We start from the raw sequence: 25,322 nt of genomic DNA, 5'->3' as shown, positions 1-25,322 counted from the left end.
AAGTTAAACTTTATTTAAATTGAATATATAGTTTACAGGAAATAACTAAAAAGAATGTAAGGATACTCGGAAGGACATTATCGGGCAATGACATACAATAGTGATGAGGAAAAATGTGATGTTACCTGCATTAGTTATTGACCGAGTCATTTGTCGAATAGATGTCATTCTCAATCGGGGAGCTATATTTGGCATTTGGACAATGTTGGTTGTGTTTTCAGGGTTATTTTTCCTTCTTTTAGATTGTTCAATAAGTCTTTATTGTGGGGTCATTCTACGTCTTCTATTTGCAGCATTTATTCTCCATCTTTTTCTTTATTGTTCTGATGTTGATTTGTTAGAAGGAATATTTTCCATTTAGGTATGTTGTCTATTTAAACCAAAAACAATAAATAATGAATCCAAAATTAATATAAATTTAAAAATGTATTTCTTGGAAGAAAGAAATGAATGAAAAGAAGGACAATGAAAGTAATGAATAATATGTACAACAAATAAAACTAAAAGAAGATAATGATATATGAAGAAGTAATAAATGTGTGAGTAAAAAGACTATAAAATTTGATTTGATGTAACAATGAAGAGCAGCAAATGCAGATGATGACAGACTAATTAGCAAGTTACTGAAGCAAAAAAAAAAAAAAGATTTATGATTAAAAAAAGTAATTTGTCAATTTTAAAATAATACAGCATGTTAAAAAATTGCTAATTTCTAAAAAAATTGCTTAGTATTAGTATATTCTCTGTTTTGTTTGGACATTAAGCTAGGGACATAGATATTTGCAAAATAATAAGAAAAATATATTTTAAATTTGATATTAATACATGATTATTATATTGTTACAATTTATTACTATAACACTAATCTTATTATCAAATGACCATTTACATTTTTTATTTGATAAAATGATAAAATAAGTAATATATGAAGGGGTAGTGTAGTGTAAACGTAACCATTCAATCACAAAACAATACATTTATTAATTTTTATTTATTATAATTTTAACAACCAATATCAAGCGTTATAAATGAATTTTTATCTCTGATAAATAAGAAAATAAATTGATAACCGTCTTACAGGTATAAAATCTAGGCTCAATTCAAAAGTTTATAAAATTTATTTTAATTAGAACGTTAAGATGTATACCGACTAATATAAACAAACATTCCCACTCTTACAAAACCAATTTCTTTTTAACAATAAATATTTATTTAAGCAAAACCGTGTGTGATCTACGTTGCATTATTATAATTGATGAAAGATAAATTTTGATTAAGCTTATATATAATTTAAAAATAATTTTGAAATGAAAGAAAAATTGAGGAGTTTATTTTTTGTTGTGTCATCCCTCCGCCAATGAGATGAAATTAGGGTTTAGGGGAGATTAGAATGAGTATCTTCTTGGCCACAAAAAACCAGGTACAGTACCTTATTTCGATGTGCCCTTTTTATCTTTTGAGAAACTACTCCTTCCTATATGGATGTGCCAAGTTACGGGAGTCTTTCCATTTCAATTATTAACGTTGCTGTAAACATTTATTTTAATTTATTAATCTTTTTCACAGTATCATAGTTTACAATTTATTTTGATCTATTATATTTGCCCGTTTCAATTAGTTTGTTCATTATTTTAACTTAAACTCCTAAATATTGTAGTTGGTCATATATTTTATTATATATTTTTTATTTGAAATGAAAACAGTATTTTCAATTAAAAGAGAAAACTTTTAAAATAGATTAAAATTAAATTGGCATGTATACACGCAAAAAAAAGATTGATAAACAAAGTTATTATATCATAAAGGTTTAGTAAATTAGCAAAAAAGTATAAAATAAATAGTCCAAAAACTTTAATTATATCAATTGTTGTTTAAATTGTTATCATCAACCATAAAATTTTGTAATAAAAATATGTATTGTTATTAAATATCAAATCTAAAATACTTTAATCATTAATAAAATTTATTGAAAATAAGTGACATATTAGACATAAACATTGGATTGATAACAAAGAAAATTGCCGTGTAAATAAGTAAATGTTGACATGAGTTTAAATTTTAATATTATTTTGACCTATCGTTTTTCTATTTTTATTATTTTTCATTGTTTTTTTACCGTTTATTTTTTTCACTTACTATGTATTTAAAATTAAAAAAATTGAATCATAGCAATTATTCTAACATGTTATTGCTCAAAAAATAGAAAAATATTCATAAAATCAATTCTCACATTGAATTTATATATTTGTGTTGAGTCAAATTTGACTAAACCAATGAGATATACCAATGAAAAAACCTTCTTCAAAGTATATATAAGTATATATATATATATATATATATATATATATATATATATATATATATATATATATATATATATATATATATATATATATATATATATATATATATATATATATATTCACAAGTTTTTTTAGGAACTCGTAATTTCTTTTTTCAAAAAAGGTTCATCAAAAGAGAACAAGAAAATATTACTTGTTGTATAGTATGAGCCTCACCAAGAAAATCTATCGGGTTGGTACCAACTTTTGGAATATGATTTCGATTCAATCGAGTCTTTGTTTGAGCAGCTAAGAAGTCTATTGAACCTCTGACGAATTGCTTTGTAAGCCGACCGATCAATAGAATTATCAGTCAGACATATAACTTGCGTGGTTAAGAACATCAAAGATGATTAACACAAATTAGTTTGGTAATTATGATTAAGATGTAAGTAAATGACCAATAGAATTTGTATAAATAAAAGGTTCAAGTAAGGTAGTAGAGGACATTGATTATTGCATTTAATATTTGAGCACTTGAACCCTTTCTAACTTAAGCATCAGAGTCCCTTTTATAGGTCCCATCCGAGCGATATTGGACAAACCAAAGATTATGATTATCGAAGAGACTGAATACAATAACAGGTGAATATATTGAGGAGACAAATTATTTCTTGATTGACACAAATCAACCTATGAATTTCCTAGCTTATTCTTAAGAAATCATACAAAAATATTTCAGGAGACTAATTAATTCCTAATTGGCAAAAATAGCATGTCAATTCTCATTCAATCAAAAGATAAGTACAAAAGGTAGGAAGGTATCTTATTTATAAATATTTATCAAGACAAACAAAATAAATGAAACTAATGAAAAACGTTGAATATGTTGTATTTTCCTTTTTATTTGGTATACTTTATGTGGTTTATGAGTCATGGTTAGAGTTGGTGAGAAAAATGTTATAGAGATTATGTTTTTCGTTGTATTATGAAAAGTTGGATCAATATGGTTGTTTCAAATGTTTTAAATGAATCTCTCCCATTAATCAATAATTCTTATTTTTTAGCTAATTTAGTTTATTTCATATGATTTGTTTCTCTTTAAGAAAATGCATACTACTTCCATATTTGTGACATAAGTTGAAATACAAACTAATATCAAGATAAACTTTGGAATAATTGGTGATGTTATAAATATTATAAATAATAATAATAATTCAAAATTTTACTTTCCCATTAACATGTTAATTCCTCATTCATGATCTATATATCATGAGAAAGGTCGTTGCATTTTATTTGTTTATATATGATCCAGGTATATCTTAAAAAAGGTATTCATGCTTTATTTGTTCATGCATGTGTCTACTTTTTCACCAATGACACTATAAGAAAACCTTCAATTAGAAATCAATTTTAGAAAAAAAAAGTTAGTCACTATATTGAACAATTTAGATACCAATTTACAAAATTCAAAATTATTGGTTATTAAAATGGTCACTATTATAAATAAAAAATTATAATTGGTCACTAAACAAGTCAATAATTAATTATAGATCAATTTATAAAATAAGTCATTTTGGTAGTGAAAACCAAGGTAACTAATTTAGTGACCAATCTTCTTTGGTAGCCAAATCCATGGTAGTTAATTTTAAAGACCAATTTAGTGACCAATTATAATTTTTTATTCATAATAGTGACTATTTTAATAAATTTTAGTTTTGTAAATTATTATCTAAATTGGTTACTATAGTTACTAATCATTATTGGTCACTAAAATTAGTCATTAGAAGTTTTTTTGAGTGTGATAATAAAATAGAATAATTTAATTTATATATATATATATATATATATATATATATATATATATATATATATATACTTATATAATTTTATTTTCTAATTGAGTTTATTATTTTTATAATCTTATTATTTTTATGAGTGGTTAATTGAAATATATGAAAATAATACGATTTAAATCAATATAATCTAATAAGAAAAATATTTAAAAAATGTATTTGGTTGTCATTTGATTATTTTGAAATAAATACATGTTATTTTTATTAATGTCATTAAATTACTTTTTCATTTCTCTCTCTACTTCGAAAAAAAGTCTACACTCTCTAAGAAGATATTATGATAATTTAAATTTAATCATTTTGTATTAATTTTTCAATAGTTTTCTTGAGTACAAATTATTTTATTATTTGTACGATGAAGGTGTAACCACCTCCTTAGAAGCTCCCTCAAGAAGGATCACTAAAAGCATGTCTAAAGGGGAGTCTTCTATTCCATCACCTTTATCTTTGTTTTGCATTACTTTAGTTTGAATTCCCTAAGTTGGTTTCTAGTTAACTTATTTTGGTTGACTTGTTGACTTTGATCCAAAGTTGACCTTTGACCAAGATTAGATTAACTTAAACCAACATGCTAATCTTTGTTTGTCTTGTTTTGTAGGTAATTAAGAGAAAGTATAGGATGGCTAGGTGGCACTTGGTGATTGGAGCACTTGGATGAAGTGGAAGAGAGAGGAAAGCAAAAAGCATAAAGCAAAAGCAAAAGTAGACATGTACCTTGTCTCCTTTTGCCTTTGTGGTTTATGCCTTAGAAGGTCACTTGGTCTCCTTCCTCTTTTGGCCTAGAATCCTTATGGGAATGCCTCCACATATCATCTCCCTTCACTTGGTCAAGACTCACTCTCACATTAGGTTTAGGGTTTGCTAGTTAATCCTTTTTCATGTTTTTGTATTTGCTAAAGGATCCCTATGAACTCCTATTTAAAGGGTGCTCCTTGTCTTGTAAAAGGGTTGATCATTTTGTTTCTAAACTATTGTGTTTCAACCATTAAATTTTCGTGAGCTCTCCTTCCTAGAAGTGAACTCACCTTTGCCTTATCTTGCTTGCAAGTGGCGGCACCATCACTCATCTCTAGGGCTTGGTTGGCTAAGATCTCCCCCTATGAGTGGCGTGCTTCTTCCATGCTTCATCTTCTATGCTTTCCATTTTTATTGTTTCTTCTTTCATTTTGCTTTTTAGTGTTGTTATTGCCGTGTGTGTTTAAGCTTGAATCCAACTCTCTTCTTCCTTTCATTAGCTTGAGAAATGAACCTTCACATCTAAATAGCATGCTATCTTAATGTCCAGTGGGAATTTTCAAAAAGCTTTCTTCAACAACTTCACCATATTCATAACTCTAAAAGGAAACAAGAGAATCCTTCATCATTGTATCATCAACATTTCTTTTTTATATGATAGTTAAGAAACTACACCTTATAATGCATAATTATTAATAACTCTAACTGATATTTGTAATTGCTTTCATGCACTTTTTGACCATATGAAACATGAGCGATTTTTTTGTTGTTTATAACAATGTGGGTTTGATTTTCTAATTATTTTATATTTTTATATTTTCTTTTTATAATTTTAAAATTTAATTAATGGTATAATTAAAATATAATATACTAATATATATATATATATATATATATATATATAATAAAACGGGAATTCTTTTATTAAACACTTTCTAATTAAAATATTCAAATATTGTCTTTACAATATTCTCTTTATCACTTTAGAGGAGGATTAAGGAAAAAATAAAGTTTATTCTGTAAATATTAGTATAAATATAAAATTAAAATAAATTGACACTCAAAGACCTAGAAGACATAGGATTAAAAGTGAGAAAATACAGTTGCACAAGGTAGGGGATTTACTTATAAGGCATAAGTCCCATATCACTTAAATCTTGTTTTTTTTTCAAGCCTTTATAAGCTCTTCTTACAATTGTTATGTTGTGAGTATGTCAAATTCTCATTCATCCATAAGATAAGTACAAAAGGGGGCAGGGCTCTTATTTATAGATTGATAGGCCTTAAACAATCAAAGACCTAAGAGATGTGGGACTAAAAGTGAGAAAGTGCAGTTACACAAGGTAGAGGCTCTACCTAGGAGGTTTAAGTCCTACATCACTCAAATCGTATAGTTGCATGAAGAATGGTCTTGGTTACCAAATATTTCCAATTAAGGCGTAATTGAAGTCTTCTTGAAGGCTCATTTATGCTTCCACTTTCTAAAATAGAAAATCTATAGCTATATAATTTTCTAAAATAAGGAAGAAAATTCTTGTATTTCATTCTTCAAATGTATAGTCCTCCTCCATGGACCTTCATCTTCTTCTATTATCTTAGCCATGATTTTGGTGGATGGAGTCTCCACAAGAGTAGTTTCAACGATTCTCACTTTAATATCTAAAATGCTTTTCCAATTAGAGTAACAAGCGAAAATCAAGACAAACTAATTTGAAATTGGATAACTTTCAAATGAAGGAATATAGATGGCAAAATTCAAAGGAATTCAAAAGAATAGACAAAAAAAGGGCTAATATATTTTTAGTCCTTAAAGTTCAACTCAAAATTCGAATTTATCCATATAGTTCTTTTAAAAATAAATGAATATAGTCATTTTAATCTAATAATGTTAATTATTTTTTACATGTTAAACCGTGTTTTAAACTAACATTTGAGTTGAAACGTGTTAAATAATGTAAATAGTTCAATTGTAACCTGAAATGTAAGTTAACATATCAAACAAGTTTCATGCAATTGAGTTAGAATGACTATATTTATTTATTTTTTAAATTTCAAGATCAAACTGTATCAAAGTTTAAAATATAAATAAATTTTACTTTTAAGTTCAAATTTGGAGACCAAAAATATATTTTAAAAAATAATAATAAAGTAAATATGGAAAAAAAGGCGCTCAAGATCAATAGGTATTTAGGCTAGTTTGATTTACCTCCTTTTACTAGACCCCATCTTCAAAGTCCAATAAACATCGATTCATCCTAAGATAAAATGATTAGGACAATCTTATTATATAGTTGGATTGAGGTCAAGTTCCACTATCCCTCTCTTAACATATAGTACCCATTGCTTGAAAAAGAAAAAAGAAAAGGAAAAGGAAAATTAAACACTCAAGACCTATAAATAAACATACCATAGTCCACTAAATACTTTTTACTAGAATAATTTCTATTTATAGATATTCATATAAAACATGACTTATTCACCATTTATTCTCTATATTACTGGAATTTAACTAACTTTTTATTTTAATCTATTACTATTCTTGTTGCATTTATTTCATTCATTTAAGTAGATGTCGTAAATAAACAACAAACATTCTTCTTCATTGGGATTTTTTTTTTCTGGACCTCCGTTCACAAGTGCTGATACCGTTGATTCTAATACTTAAGTCACTTCCGAAAATTGCTTTATAATAAGACTTACGAATATAGAGGCTTTTTCTTTGCAAGAAACCAGGATTATTACCTAATGTTAACACTCAATTTCGTCCAGGTAAAAAATAAAATTTTGACTTTAATAATAATTAAGAGAAGAAAAGAGAAAAATAGAAAAAAAAAGTGAACATAGAGTATAAATATATATTTTTATTTCTATTATGTATACATATTTTTATTTTTATTTTCATCTTGTTTTACTTTTATTTATTTATTTATTTATTTATTGTTTTTATTTTATTTTACTTTATATATATTCATTTTATTTTATATTTAAATTTCATCTTATCTTATTTTATTTCCCTTTTTATTATTTTTGTTTTGCTTTTAGAAAAAAATACTAATATTATAAAAAAAAAAATTAAGATGAAGTGAAAAGGTGAAAATTGGACGTCAACATAAGTCTCTGTTGACCATTCCCTCCCCATGCAAGAAAAACGTTCAAATTTTCATATTTTACTCCATCTCTGCAAATTAGCACAAAAACAGAAATGCTGGGTATCTGTGTGTATCACTGTGGCACCCATGGCAGTCATAGCAGCGGACAACAGACGTAGCAACACTAATAGGGTGGCTGGGAGGCATCCTGCCTTGTGCTTTTGGTCATCTCAGACTGTTCGTGCAGAGTATGAAGAAATGGGAAATTGGCATGGTAATAACAACGACGAGCCATTTGAAAACGGGGCAACTCACTCGCAGGGAGGGTTTTGACTATTTCAAAATACAGTGGATTGTACACACAAGAAAGGATTCCATCATAGAGAATAAAAACTGAATGGAAGAGCAACTAGAGGAAGAGAACACTCGGAGGAGAGAATACACAGTTTCACAATTTCACAGGAGGGTGCCAAAACAAGATAAAGAGACTACAAGAGGTAAGTGCCAATACTTGAACGTTTGGATGGATGTGAAACTGTGTTTGATCTTTGAATGAATGATGTTGTGTTATGCTTGCCACGCTTGATTTCTTGTTGATTCATGGTAATGATTCTGTGCATTGTCGTTGGTTTAGTGCTGAAAAACAAAATATGCATTAACAGTCAATTTCATCTATCACAACACAACTTTGATAAAAAAACAACACTAACATCATCGTGCATTCATCTCCGTTCTCATACAATCATCATAGCCATCTTCATACTTCATCTTTTCAGCCAACAAGGACCTCCAAATAAGTCATTCCATCCTTCATCTTCTTCGCTAATAATCATCTCCAAAAACCCACCATCACGTTGCCTTTTCCATCACTATCACGCTCCTTTCCATCATCAATTAACCTTTTTCTCATATTAATCATTTACCTGAACAAAAATACAAAACAGAGACCCAAGAAAGCACCCACGTACAAATCCTCTCCATTCACGTCTTCACTTCAACCTCAAACTCATTCTCCATTCCAATCCCGCAACATTCCCATTCGTTGAACCACCACCTCAACATCATAATACCATTTCATCCTACAAACAGAACGCACAAGCAAACAACTAGAATCACACCCATTATTCATCATTAATACAAATCACCCATTGTTTCTATTACAACCCATCCCTGCAATTCATCATCACAACTCAACACAAATTAGAAACAGAAAACAGTGAGAAAGGGGATAAAACCATCGTCGGCGGCTCTAAACGATGGAGTGTTGTTGTGTGATGGTTTCAGACCCAAACGCGGTGGCTGGCACGATGGTGACGAGCTGCAGAGTCTATGGCACCTTTCTCTCTCGCGGAAGAGGGGAGTCGAGGATTGAAGACGAATGGGCGCCGGCGCCGGCTGGAACCGCTGACGACAGTCTTTTGGCTCCTCTTTTGTACACATGTTTTTCTTTTCTTTTTTCTAAAAATATTTAAAAATCATAAAAACTAAAAAAAATAGAAAAAATAGGAAAAATACCAAAAATAATTTTCTTTCTCTTTATTGTGTCTGTCCGATCGTCCGCATCGTGTGACACTCATTTTCAAAAAATTACCAAGAATAATTTTCCATCTCTTTTAGTGTTTGTCCGACCGTTCGCGTCGTGTGACACACATTTTCAAGTAATTCAAAAATATCAAAAAAATATATAAAATTTTTAAAATATAAAAATATCAACATTTTTAAACAAAGAAGCTTTTTAAAAACTACGCATCCTTGATTCTCCATTGTGAGATACGTAGGAGCAAGGCCAGTCTTTGTCAGGTTGACCTCCAAAAAATTAAATCATTTTCTCAATAGTTTTCCAAATATCTTTTATAGAACTATGTAATCCTGATTTCTCACTTTAAATGAAAATACGTAAGACCAAGGTTAATCCTTGTGGGGCCCAAAAATCAAAAAGATATATCTATTTCTTTTTAGTATTTTTTTGTCTTATTATTTTTGGGGAAATTAACATTTTTTAAAGCATAGCGACTTTGCATTTTTAATTAAAGATCCTGGATCTAAAATCTGGTTTTTCGCAAACTTGTTTTATTTTCATGGTTTTTCATAGTTTTCCAGAATAACTATGGTGACAACTTCAAATCTCTTTTTAAATATGATTTATTTTTTGATTCGTTGTCCCATCGCAATTTCGATTGTGACACCTACACTCCAATATTAATAATAAAAGGATTAAAATATCCTCTTGTTACACTACATTGCTATTGTCATTGCGACATTGTTGTCTCCAACTATAACTTTATTCTTTGTTGTCACTGTAAATTTTTAAGAAAAGGAAGAAAAAGATAAACTTGTTCTGAAAAGTTTATTTTGAAAACATTATATATTTTCTAAAGTTTTTATTCTTGAAATTTTATTTCATAAGCCTTGTTCTAAAATACGTATATTCTGAAAAGTTTATCTAAAAGGTTATTCTATTATATTTCAAAAAACTCTATAATGTATTTTATGTGTTCTGGTAAGTGCGTTCAGAAAACATGTTTCAGAATCCTGTCCAAGAAAATTTATTCTGGGAAGTTCCAAAAATTATATTGTGGAAATCATGTTCTAGAAATTCCAAGAAGCTTGTTTTGGAAGATTTCCGAAAGGGTAAAATATCATTTAAAAATAATGGGTGCGCAGTTAGAAGTTCTTGGGATGTTGAAAGAAAAAGCCTAGAACGATAGCTTGCGTTGAGTTTTACTAGGCCCAATCCGACCCAAATTTGACATTTAATAAAACATAAAACAGAAATAAATAAAAACTAAAAGCACAATCTTTTCATCGGGGTTACTCTACAGTCCAATTCCTTGTTTGGGTGGTGGAAAAGTGACGCAGTGGGTATAAGAATTTAAATTTCAAATTAACACAGACAATTATTCATTTAACTCATGTTTCTGTATTTCACTTTGTTTTCTTTCCTTACGTTTCCTTATATCTGAGTTTCACAAACTCAGTGCCATGCTCGCTAGGTGTTCGATAAAATGCTTCAACTGAATCCTTGTATATAAGGAGTTGTGGTCATCGTAGAATTTTTTTACCAATGACTTTAGTTAGTTATTATATATGGATACGAGGGTACATGGGATTAATGTAGTCTGTAACATGTATTTATTTATTTGCAGGAACTGGATAGTTTAGCCTGGTTGCATTCACTGTGTAATGGAGGATCCATCGTTTTTTGATCGGATGATCAGTCATCTCCGTTCAACTTGCAAGTATGAATTCGTGCATATGATGCTTAACTGCCAGTGTTAACTTGCTGGATGTGACATATTTTTGTTAATCATGTTTATAGTGTAGTGTAGTCATAGTAACTTGATTCATAAAATTTTCAAGAATAAAATACAATTTTGTTCTCAAAGCAGATCTTGAAATCATGTTTTATTATCTTAAAAATATAATATTATCATCATCGGGAACATGGGGGAAGCTTTGCACACTTATGCTATTAAACTGCTTGATAGGTTGTGTTTTAGTAGAAAAAAAGTTCTGGGTAGGAGAATTATATAGGTCTATTTGGGTTTTTTGAGAGTGGATGTACTTTCTGCCAAATGAGCACTCATTGTGCTATAACCGAGTCATTTAATAATATCTGTCGGCTTATGGAAAAATTCGTTTTTGTCTCTTTATTTTATCTTTATCAAGTACATTTTAGTCGTGAACTGGTAAAGATACTGAAATACCAAAAATATATTTAATCATTTTTCCGATCATGTCAAAAAATGTTTGGAAGCTAATTTCAAATCTTCATATATTACTAACGAAGTTCGGTAGGGATTGACTATAGTACTGTAGTTTGCATAAACTCCAGAAATAGTTGTGTTGTTATGGCCACTTTCGTAATGTCTTTTCATGGGATAGTTCTGCCTTATCTGATTCTCTTTCTGCCATAAGATGTTAATTTTCTTGGAATTTTTGTGATAACTAAAGGTACTACACTGGTTATCCAAAGGATCTTGGACCATCCAGGGTTATTCATTTTACATCTGAGCGTGAGTTTGTCACACTTCTTCATGAAGGTTTTCCTGTGGTTGTTGCATTCACTATCAGGTGATCTGGAGTTAGCTACTGAATTCTTATTCGGTTCTCCCTATTTGAACTTGACTTTAGTTTTAGTGGAAGGAAAAGTGAAAAGATTTAGTAATAACTAATAACTACTCGTTATTTGATAATGCAGGGGGAATTACACACGACATCTTGACAAAGTATTGGAAGAAGCTGCTGTTGAGTTTTATCCTCATGTAAAATTTATGCGTGTAAGTTGTTTTTCATAATTAATGTGCTCGTGCAACGTTTGGCAACCATATCAATAACATCTCTCGTGATGCAACATAGCAACTGTCTTATTAGATTGAACTATAACTACAAAAACACAAACACATATACTCACACAGCACAGTTCATCTTGTCAGTTTTCCTTTCTTTGTATTTTATTGCGTGATTATTATTCTTTTCTTGGGTTTGGGCTACGTATTTTCTGTGCACTCTGTAGCATGCTATTGTGTATTGGTGAAAAGGTTTTGTTCTGTATCTTTGCAGGTTGAATGCCCGAAATATCCTGGATTTTGTATAACTCGGCAAAAGAAGGAGTATCCATTCATTGAAATATTTCACAGTCCAACACAGGTATCGTGTTCCTTACCTGTCAGTGTCTCATCACTTCATTGCATAAATTTCATACTGGAAAAGTTATATAAGATTTTCTTTTAATGGAATGGTAGATCAGAATGTATGTATTCTGCAGCAGTAATATGGTTTCTATTCATAGGTTAATCTGTACATTGACTTCCACCCCATGTAAATCCTTTTGTAATTTGAGACTTGTGTTCCTCTATACAGGCAGATAAACAGGGAAGGGTAGCTGATCCGAATATTACTAAATACAGTGTGAAAGTCTTGCCTGTAAGTTGTTTTTGTTTAAATTAAGTCTGGATGCCACCTTGAGAATCCTTATTCAGGCTAACTGATACATATTACTGATTATTATTGTTTTTGAATTTTTAAGTCTTCTCAAACGTATATTTATAGTGAGTGATACATAGGTAGTAAGTCTAGTAATCCACCATTAAGTCACTAGAAAAGTTATCAAAATTTTGTACATGCCTGATATACACTCACTTGCATCTGAGATGTTGTAATATTTTATCCAATTTCAATTTAATTTTATGCACTTGCAGTTCAACTACGATTTAAGTGCTTATGGATTTAGAGAATTCTTCAAGCGACACGGTATGTGGTCATCAGATTCAAAGTAAGTTCCAGCGGAAGAGTTTTATGTTTCGCATGTTGAAGAGCAACACCTGATCATACTCTACCTATCTTATCTATCAGTATATCATCACAAGTTCACAGCTAAGGGCCAATATTATTTGGTTTAAGTCCTCGTCAGGGGCTTTTCTCATTGTTCCTTTGTGGTGGCATCTTAGTATTTCCATGTTTATGTTCTCCAACTTCTTCAATAGAACCTACAAGACGTTTCTCATCAAACCCTATTTGTTAATTTGTCTATCAACTACTTGAATCCTAGAACCTTCTTTGGGAAGCAAGATAAACTGTTTGTCTTAAAAGTTGCAGATGCGATATATTCTTTTGTGTTCTATAAATTGAGTGAGAAATTATTGCAATGGTTATATAGTAATTTGTGAATAAAAAGTCTTTCTGAACTTTTTAGAGTTCATACCATTTTTTTACATTAGTTTCTTATCAAAGCTATTCTTCTGGAAAATATAGTGAAACCGAAAGGTCCAATTTTTGTTGTCCAATCCCTCTTTTTAGCTTAGCCAAACATCTTCACTTTTTCAAGTTTTTCTTGGTGTCTTCATACAATGAATTATCAAAACCTTTCTTCTAGAAAAAGATAGAGAAAATCGAAAGGTCCAATTTTTGTTGCCCAATCCTTCTTTTTGGCTTCGTCAAACTTCTTCATTTTTTTAAGTTTTTCTTGCCGTCTTCAAGCAATGCTTGACTTGAATTTTTGTGATTTTTGATAATTTTTTATTTTTGGATTTATCTTTGATGTCTCATTAAACTTTAATCAATTTATTTTTACACCTCTATGAGTTGAACTTAGCCGCCCGCAACTGCACTAACACACATCAAAATATCTAAAGAAAATTTATGTAACTAAAATTTATGTAACTAAAATGTTATTTTTAACATGTTTTTGTATTTTATGCTCAATAAACTCAATTATAAAAAATCTCAATTTAATTAATCTTTTAAGCACAACAATCAATTAAAATTTTACTATTAAATATATAAATATGAACTGATCAGTTTATAAAACTATAAAAGAAAAAATATCCTTATCAATCGCATAATCCAATTACTACATGCAAAATTCTAGTCAAGCAACAATAATGTCGACATATATATACAGAAAAGAAAATAATCTGAGTTTACAATTCTGCATAAAAGGATTGAAAATTTGAAGAACCAATTTCAATTTTTCTTATTTTTCTGGAGCTTATTCGACAACATTTAATATTTTAGAAAAACAGAAAATTGATTTACCGTTCAACAGTTTTCTTTCATGGATATTTTTCAGTATTTGGAGGCAGTTTTGGCTCATATGCCAATCCCTTACACTTGGGGACTGAAAGTGACGAGTGGTTCTAACTATCAACTAAGTGGTCTACACGATGGCTGTTGCTTTCTACACCTTATCACATTTCTTTCTCCACCTCATAAAAATTCCTTCCGGAAAATAATTTCCTTAATAGGAGAGGGTAATTGCTTTCCGGAAAAAAATTCCGGAACTGTTTATTAGGAAGTGATAAGAATTTTGGTAGGGTGCAGAAGTAATTGCCCCACATGATTTAAGAAAAACCCAAGTTTATTAACCCAAAGGGTCTAACTTGAGAACAAATATGATATTAACACCTAAAATTGACATAAGGTAATAATAGCATGATGCTAACGTGTTTGGTACGTAATCCTTTTTCAAAAAAATATTATTTCAAAATCTACTTAAATATTTAAATTAACCCCAAATGCTGAACTCTCATTCTCAAGCTCAACAACTAAGTAACAGTAGTTGAAAACTCACCTTTTCATACCATGAATATTATTACATACGATGCTCTTTTAGTTCCTAGTTCATGTATTTTTTGTTTTTAGACAGCGAAATCATGCTTCTATTTTGTTGAAAATTTATGATACTGTTCTATTGCTGTAAAACCATGCACTTCCATCATAATTCTACTTATGTAATAACCTAGTAAAAAATTGTGTCTTTAGTCGTGATCTTCAACAATGGCATAACAATGGTATCACTACTTGCAGATCTTAACCAATAATTTTAAAGAGCCAAAATAATATATTCAAAATTCAAAATTTATATATTTATATATTTAATTATTATCACTAATACAATAAAAATAAAAAATAAAAATGAATAAATAATTTAATATAACTGTACCTACAAAAGAAATCACACATATATAGAAAAGGTTCACGCATATTGTTAACCATCTTATTGGCTTAGGAAAAGACTTTGACATAGCGGAGTTAAACATCAAGGTCTTCAAGTGTCTTCATTAAAGTTGACAACCTAAAGTCACAACTATTTCAGAATCAAAAGATTTGTCAACAACAAATATTGTTGCCTTGTTTGGAAAACTTAGGTGTTGACTCCTAGTTAAGGGTGTAACTTATCCAACAAGTGCGTTGGTTCAATTGTAGCATAACAAAGTAATATCCACAGGGATTTGGTTTGAAATAGTAATGTATAATCTAATCAAGTTTGTAATAAAACAATAATAAAGGTTTGACAGTTTTGAAAAAACGTTTAAATATAGATAAAGATAAGTGATATTGATTAAGGTGCTAGTGCAGAATTCCCATTTTACCTCGCCTTATATGCCTCGGTTGACCAGAAACCGAAGCATATAATGGCGCGGTGGCATTTTTGTTATTAGAGTCAAGTTTTAGGCCTCGGTTCTCCAAATACCTGAAGCCAAAGAGGGGTATAGGCCCCGGTTCGCTCAAAACCGGTGCCAAAGAGGGGTATAGGCCTCGGTCCAATAGGACCCGAAGCCAAAAAGTTGCTGAAAGTCAGGGGTATAGGCCTCAGTCCAAGGAGACCCAGTGCCAAAAGGGGGTCAATGGCTTCGGTTCCTCTAACAACCGAAGCCATACTCTTTATTTAGGGTTCAAAATTCGCGAATCCTTCTTCCGCCCCGCACCACCAGCGCCTCTCTCTCTCTCTCTCTGCGAGCACGAGCCTTCCCTAAAATCTTCCACACGCTGTCATCGGCGCCCGAGCCCCGCCGCCGCGTCGAATCCTCCCTCGTCGACGCCTCCGATCGCCCCAACTATGGCCTCGTGGTCCTTCGCCTAGTCGTGGAGACCTCCGTGGACGAGCAGATCAAAGCGACTTCCGCGTTGGCGACTTCCAACGCGATGGCGCGCACGCCGAGGCCGTGCTTGGCGGCGAAGGAGAGGCAGGCGACAGCATCGCAGGTTGGAATGGCGGCACCGGTGGAGATGGAGGGAGAGAAAGTCGCGGAGACCTCCAACGGGAACGTTTCTGAGAGGCAGGTGAGAGCATCGCAGGTTGGAATGGCGGCACCGGCGGAGATGGAGGGAGAGAAAGTCGCGGAGACCTCCAACGGCACCGGCGGAGATGGAGGGAGAGAAAGTCGCGGAGATAGAGTGATCTTGGGTTGTTCTACTCTCCTGCAGTTTGTGTTTTGGTTTGAATGCAGGGTGATCAAGCACGCGGGGTTGGACTTGAAGCAGTTCGTGGAGGGTATCAAAGAGGGTGCTGCGGGTTCTAAAGCGTTGGAGATATTTGGGGAGAGAATGATCGAAGGGGATTTCCGACCAGGTGGGTTTACAGAGGACCAGGTGGCCAATGGACAGGGGAAGCTTGGCACGCAAGGGGTTATCTCTGTCATTCAGAACATTAATGGGATGAGTCAATGAATCAATGAATCAAAATCCCTGTTCTATGTAACCAAATAAAATGCTGATGTTGTAGAATGCTTAAGGTGGAACAAGTGTGCTGTGTTTTGTTTAAGGTTTTTGCTTCTTTGGTTATGTGCTGTGATAACTCTACAGCAGCCATGAGCGAGCAAAAGGGTGAGGTTCAGTCTGGCATGGTGGCCTGCGAAAATTTGAATTAAAAAAAAATATTTATTACCTATGGCCTCGGTCCTAACTGACCCGAGGCAGAAAGTTGTGTATATGGCACCGGTTTCAAAACAACCGAGGCATAAAACTGGGTCTATGGCTTCGGGTGATAACCGAGGCCAAAAGGTTTACCTTTTGGCCTCGCCCCAATATGCCTCGGTTCCAGACCCGAGGCAAAATGCGGAAAATAACCGGGGCAAAAAGCCCTTATTGCACTGGTGGTGTTGGGATTGAACTTGACTTCTTTCACTCAGTTGCACTGCCCTTGATTATCTATAAGTTATGTTCTATATTTTAGTGTTCTTGGAAGTACTCTTAATTGTAATTCTAACCCCATTCTTGTAGTATTAGAACCTAAGGGTGCTAGAGGTAGGCTAATTCCCACCCAAATGGAGGAACCATTGCATTAACAAACAAGACTCTTTAAACCAGCTAAAGTTGTAGATCCATCCATGGTACCGACCAAACATTAGGAGATTTGATTTGATCTAAACATTAAACCAGTTCCTATTGTATCTAATGTTGATCAAGTATGATGATTGGCCAAGTTACCAAAGCAATGAGAACAAATCAAATAACCAACACATAAAATAAGAACATAACATATATAAAAATAAGTGCAGTACAAAGAGTTTAGAAGTTACATCCAATCCTAACTAGGAAGAAGTTAGTTGCTCATAATGATCATTACAAAATATTTTCTAATATATACCTAAGCTCTCTATGGAGTTTCTCTCTCTAAAATGATCTACAAGATCAACATATAAATAAATGAGGCATGCACTATTTTTATAGAAAGATAGTGTGTTGCTCTAGCTCCAGCTTTGACACTTAGCCGTAGAGGTTTCATTCTAGATCTTTTCAAACCACCTATCTTATGGCTTAAGCTGCACATTTTAGGCTTGGGTTATAAAAGTTATATTCCAGATCTTTTCAAAGATGGTTGCTTGAGGTTTTCCTCTCATGATGGTTTCCTTCATCGCCTTTGTGGCGCTCAACATCATTTGTATTGCTCAACCGCATCAGTCACATATTTGAATCTTTAGGAAATTACCTTACGACACTTAGTGTCATCTTCTTAATTTCCTTCATTTTACCTATAAATATAGCATAAACATATCAGTTTTGACTTTTTATAACTTCTCTACTCCTTATAATGTAATTAAAGTAAAAAAGGGGTTATTTTAATAAGATTTATATCAACATCATACAAGATAAATGTCTAAATGACATGCAATTTTACTTAAACTAGACACTTATCATTGGGGAACATGAAATTGAAGTGAATAGGCTAAATTGACAAGAGAGTAGTGAGAAAAAAGTAAAGAACATTACCTTGAAGTCATGCACCAAGAAGAATGATATGTCAGATGAAAATGTGATTGAGCTTAGTGAAAACAAAAATCTAAATCTCATTGTCAAGAAGTTGTAAAGTATCATAAGAGAAGAAGTAACAAAGAGACTCAAAGGAGGTATAGTTCTAAAACAAATGAATTCAATAGTACTCCTAAATTTACTTGTTATAGTGTTGGAAAACAAGGACACATCAAGATGGAAGGCCCAAACTTTAACCAAAACAAGGATAAAGGTGTTGATAGGAAACAAGAAAAAAAGTCCAAGGAGAAACATGCATATATAGCTTGAGGGTGATAATGATGATTCAACAAGTAGTTGTTCATCAAAGAAGAAAGTGAGGAGGCAAACTTGTGTCTCATGGTTGGCTATGAGTCATCATCATCATCAAGTTAGGCAAGTTTTTTGTCCTTAAAAGATAAGAATGATTGAGGAATTGCATGATGAATCAAATAGGAATGTTGTCATAAATAATCAATTAAAAGGATTAAATAACTGGCTAAAAAACAAAGTTAATCAGCTAGAGATAGAATTAACTAATTTAAAGGAGGATTTTGAAAATCTTGATTTAATGTATATATATGTGAGCAAAGGATAGTGTAAGTAGAAAAGAAGGACAACAATGAGACAACTTATGAACTGTGTAGGGATTAATAACTTAATACGTATATATTTTTTGTATTGTGTATATTCCACACACTTTTTTATGGAGTTTTGATTTTGAAAAACTACATTTAATTTTGTATGGAAGACTATAAATACATAATATATACTTACATACTTCTTATGCTTAAATATCAGTTTTGCGATTATATGATTAACAATGTAACTCTAATAATTAGGAACGTTATTGAAACTAAAATTACATATAAAATTATCAAATATTTTATAAAAAGCCAACCATGTTACTTGCTGATATCAAGTAATTAAATTGATATTTTAAAAAGTGTATAATTTCATTACAAGAAAAACATGAAATTGTGACCAATTTTAGCGACAAAAAATATTGGTCATTATAAGTGACTAAATTAGTGACCAGATTTATTTTGTAAATTAGTGACCAATTTGGTATTTGAATTCTAAGTCATAAAAAATTAGCGACTAAATCAGTCACTATTATTAAAAAAATAATACATGGTGACTGAATTTAGTGACTAAATGAGTGACAATTTTTTTTTTCAATTTAATGACTAATTTAGTAACCAAATTTTTAGCTACTCAACTTGGTTACTAATTTAGTCATTGAAATCAGTAACTAAATTAGTAACTAATTCCAGTCATTAAATTAATCTCTAATTCATTGAAATCATTTATATTCACTAAATAAGAATATTGTTGATAAGAGCTTCTCAATATATCATTCTCTCTTTCTTTCCAATAAATCTAGTCTTAACTTTTTCAAATTTATTTATTAGTTGAATGATGCACTTTGTTATACGATAGACTATGGATATTTGTAAAAATCGAAGTTGGATGTATAATACATTAATGCCTAATAAGAGGGATATAATGATGCATATTGAATATGATATATTTAGAATTACAATAGAATTGCAAAGCGAGTCTAAATGGAAGTAGTTGGGAGAATTAGCTACGTCTACTTGAAAGGTGCTTTATGTGATTTGAATCTTTAAGTGTATTGATTTTTCTAATCTTTAAAGCTTGATTGCACTCCTAAATATTCATAGACAAATGTATTAAGGATTGCCATGATGATGTGTTGTTGAATTCGACCACGTTCACATGTATATAAACCTAATTGAAACTTTTGTGATGCAAGAAACTATAGATTTTAGTTGTGGCCATATTAGGATTTGCTTCATTATAAGTTACAAGTTATGGTCATGTGCATTGTGTTATAGATGTTGATTCTATTGTATAATTAAGATGTTAAATGTTGTTTTTTTCTTGTCACAATAAATAATAAATTCTAGAAATTGGGGAAACATGCATATTGCTTCTTGTTGCAAATGTCTCTTGTTCCATTGAAGCTTAGTGCTCACTGCGTGTTCCATTCTTGTTGTTAGAAATGGATAAGGAATGTTTGCAGCATGCAATGGATTTGAGTGGTTTATGTTGAAAATATTTTAATATAATTTAAAAAATAAATAATAAAAATAAAAATTCTACTGTTACTCATATTTTATGGACCTTTTAATTTTATGAGTTAATGTTATTTATGATTAACGACTATATTTCTTATTACTATTTACTCTTGTGTCTCATTTTCTACCTATAAATACCACCTATGTGCATGGGAAAAGATACAACAAAGACAACAAAAACTAGAGTTTTCTAAAACAATGTTCTTCTTTTCTTCTCTATATTATCTTTAAGACAATGGTGTTCATAAGGTTCGGAGATCATTTGTGCACTCGATCGATCTGACAAGTTGTTGTATCTTGAGAGAAGCATGTGTGATTTGAAACACATATGATTGTGTATTGTGTATTTGTATTGCCCTGTGTAGTGAGAGCATTTTCTCTCTAATGATAACACTATGCATGCCTCAATCCTGGGATATATCTACTCCTTTCCTTGTTTATTTTTTATTTTTTATTGTTATTATAATTGTTGATCTCTGATTAATATTCATTGATATATATATATATATATATATATATATATATATATATATATATATATGTCTTAGTGTTATTATTGCTCTAATATTTATTATTATGTTATTTCATATTTTTATTATTAATAGTATTATTTGAGTAATCATTTTTCTAACATTCTTAGAAAGAAAAATCTTATCATTTCTATTTTTGATTACTCGTTTGCATTCATTTCTAAAATTAAAGACAATATAAAAGGGAAGACTAAAAACACTTGTTATGAACTAATGTGTTTGGTATGGTTATAATTAAATCAGCCTCAACTAAGCCTAAAAGTTGATGTGTATAATTGTTCTACTCCTATTTGTAACAATAAATGAAATTATGGATAAGTGAAATTCCTTCTCATTGAATAATTTTTTGTGATGTCTATAGCTAATGTTTTTGTTGTTATATTAATTTATGCTTTAATATTGTCTACTCTTACCATTGATAAAGATGTTCTATATCATGTATATATTTTAAGTGTTTTGTATGAAAATAATTATAAAATAATTTATCATACTAAAACTACTATTGTGTTATGGAAAAAGAATTTTATCTTTATATTTATATGAAAAGAAAATTGATTGATAATAAATTGTCAAATTTATGAATTTAAAAATAGTGTTTATAACATGAAATTAAAATGAATTATTTGATATCATGCTTATGAAGATATATTATGTACTGGGATCCCGTAAAAAATAATACAAAAAATGGGATCATTCTTTAAATAAAATGTAGATATATTATGCATTATAGATCTAATACAAAATAACTCAAAACAGATATGGTAAAATAAAAATTAGGTATATTATGCACTATGGATTTCTTATAAAATAATACAAAACGAAATTAATGTCAAAATTTATTGACCAAAGTATAAATTGATGAAGGATTATCTTGTTTCCTTTTAGAGTTATGAATATGGCGAAGTTGTTTAAGAAAACTTTTTGAAAATTCTCACTGGACATTAAGATAGCATGCTATCTAGATGTGAATGTTCATTTCTCAAGCTCATGAAAGGAAGAAGAGAGTTGGATTCAAGCTTAAACACACACGGCAATAACAACACTTAAAGAGCAAAATGAAAGAAGAAACAATAAAAATGGAAAGCATAGAAGATGAAGAATGGAAGAAGCACGCCACTCATAGGGGGGGATCTAAGCCAACCAAGCCCTAGAGATGAGTGATGGTGCCGCCACTTGCAAGCAAGATAAGGCAAAGGTGAGTTCACTTCTAGGAAGGAGAGTTCCTGAAAATTGGTGGTTGAATGCACAAAGTTTATAACAAATGATCAACCCTTTTACAAGACAAGGAGCACCCTTTAAATAGGAGTTCATAGGGGTCCTTTAGCAAATACAAAAACATGAAAAAGGATTAACTAGCAAACCCTAAACCTAATGTGAGAGTGAGTCTTGGCCAAGTGAAGGGAGATGATTGGTGGAGGCATTCCCATGAGGATTCTAGGCCAAAAGAGGAAGGAGACCAAGTGACCTTCTAAGGCATAAACCACAAAGGCAAAAGGAGACGAGGTACATGTCTACTTTTGCTTTTGCTTTATGCTTTTTTGGCTTTCCTCTCTCTTCCACTTCATCCAAGTGCTCCAATCACCAAGTGCCACCTAGCCATGCTCTACTTTCTCTTAATTACCTACAAAACAAGACAAACAAGGATTAGCATGTTGGTTTAAGTTAATCTAATCTTGGTCAAAGGTCAACTTTGGATCAAAGTTAACAAGTCAACCAAAATAAGTCAACTAGAAACCAACTTAGGGAATTCAAACTAAAGTAATGCAAAACAAAGATAAAGGTGATGGAATAGAAGACTCCCCTCTAGACATGCTTCTAGTGATCCTTCTTGAGGGAGCTTCTAAGGAGGTGGTCACACCTTCATCATCCTCCCCTTCTTGGAGAGAATTCGACCACGAATTCTTAAACCTTACATCAAAAGGAGAAAGGTCACAACCATTAAATGAGTTACTTATGTTGTAGCTTGGGGGTAAGTCTAACTCATAAGTATTGTTGTTAATTCTCCTAATGACTTGAAAGGGGCCATCCCCTCTAGGGAGGAGCTTAGACTTCCTTTGAGTAGGGAATCTCTCCTTTCTCAAGTGAAGCCAAACCCAATCTCCCTCTTGGAATATGACTTCCTTTCTTCACTTATTACCATCCTCTTGTTGTTTCTTAACTCTCCTCTCAATGGTTTCCTTGACTTGTGAATGCAAGTCTTGGATGTACTTGGCTTTGGCCTCACCATCTTGGCAAGTCCATGCCTCATGAGTGGGAAGGGGAAGGAGGTATAAGGGAGTTAGGGGATTGAACTCTGTCAACACCCAATTTTGTCCGGATTATAATGTATTTTACCTTTTTTTCTCATAATCTTATTTTACTTTTCATCTTATTTTACTTTTATTTTTTTATTTTTAATTTTTAATTTTTTATTATTATTCTATTTTTATTTTACTTTGTTTTATATTTTTATTTTGTTTTATTTTTATTTTATTTTTATTTTATTTTTTTATTTTTTCATTTTTTGGTTTAATCTTATTTTATTTATTTTTATTTTATTTACAATTTTCTTTATTTTCCCTTTTTACTTTTTATTATTTAAGAAAAAAAAATGAAATGAAAAAAAAAGAGAAGACCAAGAGTTAACGTAAGGTTTCTGATAGCTAGTGGTAGCTAGCTGGTCATGGTTATGATGGCTGAAGAAGGAAGGAGCAGGAAGCAACATCTGCTTTCAACCTTATCCCACTTCTCGAGGTGGGAAAGGAACAGTGGGAAAGGAACAGAGGAGAGGCATAATAAATATCATCAGAGATCCCTTCATTTAGGACCTTCATCTTCTTCACTCATGGGGACTTTTTCTGATAGTGTTCTTTGCAAAACAAAAAAAAAACGACACCTTCATCCTCAGGTTGATTGACTCAACAAATTGACCTCCTCACCATTTTTCCATCCCCATCAAAAATCCACCCTCTGTTAACCTTTCCCCGAATCACATCCATACCACCTCAACATCACAACACCTGCAAATAGAACTCACAAGCAAACAACCACAATCACGCATATTCGTCATCATTTCAAACTGCGGTCTCCGTTCACACTAAACCGAAACCCCAATTCCAATCCCAAAAAGCACACAAACTCTCACATTTCTCATCATCAACCTAACACAAGTCGAAATAGAAAACCAAGAGAAGAGAAACCCCCGTCGGCGGCCTCGCCGCCGGCGAATCGAAGCTCGTCGACGGTGGAGTGTGGCCGCGTGGCGTTCTCGAACCTAGTCGCGTGCGGTCGTGAGAACGGAGGAGGGATGGTCGCGTGGTGACGAGCCGCGGAGTCCTCGCGCGCCAGCGGCGTCGCGATTCCCTCGACGGTGACGGCGGGACCGGCGACGACCTTGAGGTGGCTGAACCCGCTGACGACGGTCTCCGGCAGGCGAGTCCTCGAGGCCATGAAGGGGATGAGTGCAACCCCTGTCTCGCCTGCGTTGGAGAAGAAAGAAGAAGGAGATGCGTGGTCACCGATGTTTTTTGGTGGTGGACAGCGTTGTCAACGGTGTCGTCACCGGCGTCGTCACCGACGTCCCTGGTGCGGCAAGGCAGAGATGGAAGTGGTGTGCTGGTGGTAGGTGAACGGTGACGGGTCTTGGTGTCGAGGGAGAAATGAGGCTTGCCTCTTGGTTCTTTGAACAATTAGGTTTAGGTCATTTGGTTCCATATGCCACACGTTTTTTCACAACGCACCCCCCTTTTTTATCTCTGCACCTCCATGTTCATCATTTCTTCTCTTCGTGCACCACCATTTTAATATTCTCACTCTCTTACATTTTGAGTTTGATCATGTTTGCTTCCTTCCCGCACCTCCATTCTCTTTATCCTTGCGCACCCCCCTGTTTTTTTTAATTGCAGCCCTTGCTTCACTATGCACACACCTCCCAAAATTTGCTGACGGCACCACCATGTTTACTGACCCCACTCCCCTTGCATGCCTTATAGTATTTTTGGGCTTGTTTTATATTTACTTGTTACACTATCATTTTTATTGTACACACCCAATTTACTCCATGTACCTCTCTCTAATCACTCATGCACTCTCATATTTTATTTTTTACTTTTATCCTTCTGAAATAATTTCATCTTTTATTTATTTATCTTTTTTATTATTCTTTTTTTACTTATTTATTTAAAAAAAACAAATATTTTTGAAAATTATCAAAATTACAAAAATAGGAAAACCT

General features: G+C 32.0%; 2 protein-coding genes across 6 annotated transcripts; both read left to right on the top strand.

Annotated features, from left to right (window-relative positions):
• The first annotated feature begins 10,714 nt into the window (after positions 1-10,714).
• LOC114187390 lies at positions 10,715-13,638 on the top strand. Of its 5 annotated transcripts, none has more exons than XM_028075636.1 (7): positions 10,715-10,824; positions 11,109-11,201; positions 11,917-12,036; positions 12,164-12,242; positions 12,526-12,612; positions 12,826-12,888; positions 13,164-13,638. In XM_028075636.1, the coding sequence occupies exons 2-7, from the start codon at positions 11,146-11,148 to the stop codon at positions 13,239-13,241; spliced, it is 483 nt and encodes a 160-aa protein (XP_027931437.1). In that variant the 5' UTR covers positions 10,715-10,824; positions 11,109-11,145; the 3' UTR covers positions 13,242-13,638. The 5 variants fall into 5 exon arrangements, with proteins under 5 accessions (XP_027931437.1, XP_027931438.1, XP_027931441.1 ...); XM_028075637.1 differs by having other exon boundaries at positions 10,740-10,820; XM_028075640.1 differs by lacking the exon at positions 10,715-10,824 and adding an exon at positions 10,866-10,986.
• Positions 13,639-16,389: 2,751 nt separating this feature from the next.
• On the top strand, positions 16,390-16,914 carry LOC114188355 (probable 3-hydroxyisobutyrate dehydrogenase-like 1, mitochondrial). Its single transcript, XM_028076949.1, has one exon. It carries the CDS (start codon positions 16,390-16,392, stop codon positions 16,912-16,914), a length of 525 nt encoding a protein of 174 aa, XP_027932750.1.
• The last annotated feature ends 8,408 nt before the right edge of the window (positions 16,915-25,322 follow it).

The sequence above is a fragment of the Vigna unguiculata genome, chromosome 6 (assembly GCF_004118075.2).
Source record: "Vigna unguiculata cultivar IT97K-499-35 chromosome 6, ASM411807v1, whole genome shotgun sequence".
NCBI lineage: Eukaryota > Viridiplantae > Streptophyta > Magnoliopsida > Fabales > Fabaceae > Vigna > Vigna unguiculata.
The sequence above is the reverse complement of the archived record's forward strand: the minus strand, read 5'-3'. Positions and strand labels throughout refer to the sequence as shown.

Bases quoted from the DNA above. Each gene is read 5' to 3' on its own strand.
- LOC114187390 (XM_028075636.1), top strand. From the start codon at position 11,146: ATGGAGGATCCATCGTTTTTTGATCGGATGATCAGTCATCTCCGTTCA. The intron at 12,037-12,163 runs GTGATCTGGAGT...TTGATAATGCAG, and splicing joins GTTGTTGCATTCACTATCAG to GGGGAATTACACACGACATC. The intron at 12,889-13,163 runs GTAAGTTGTTTT...ATGCACTTGCAG, and splicing joins ACAGTGTGAAAGTCTTGCCT to TTCAACTACGATTTAAGTGC.
- LOC114188355 (XM_028076949.1), top strand. From the start codon at position 16,390: ATGGCGCGCACGCCGAGGCCGTGCTTGGCGGCGAAGGAGAGGCAGGCG.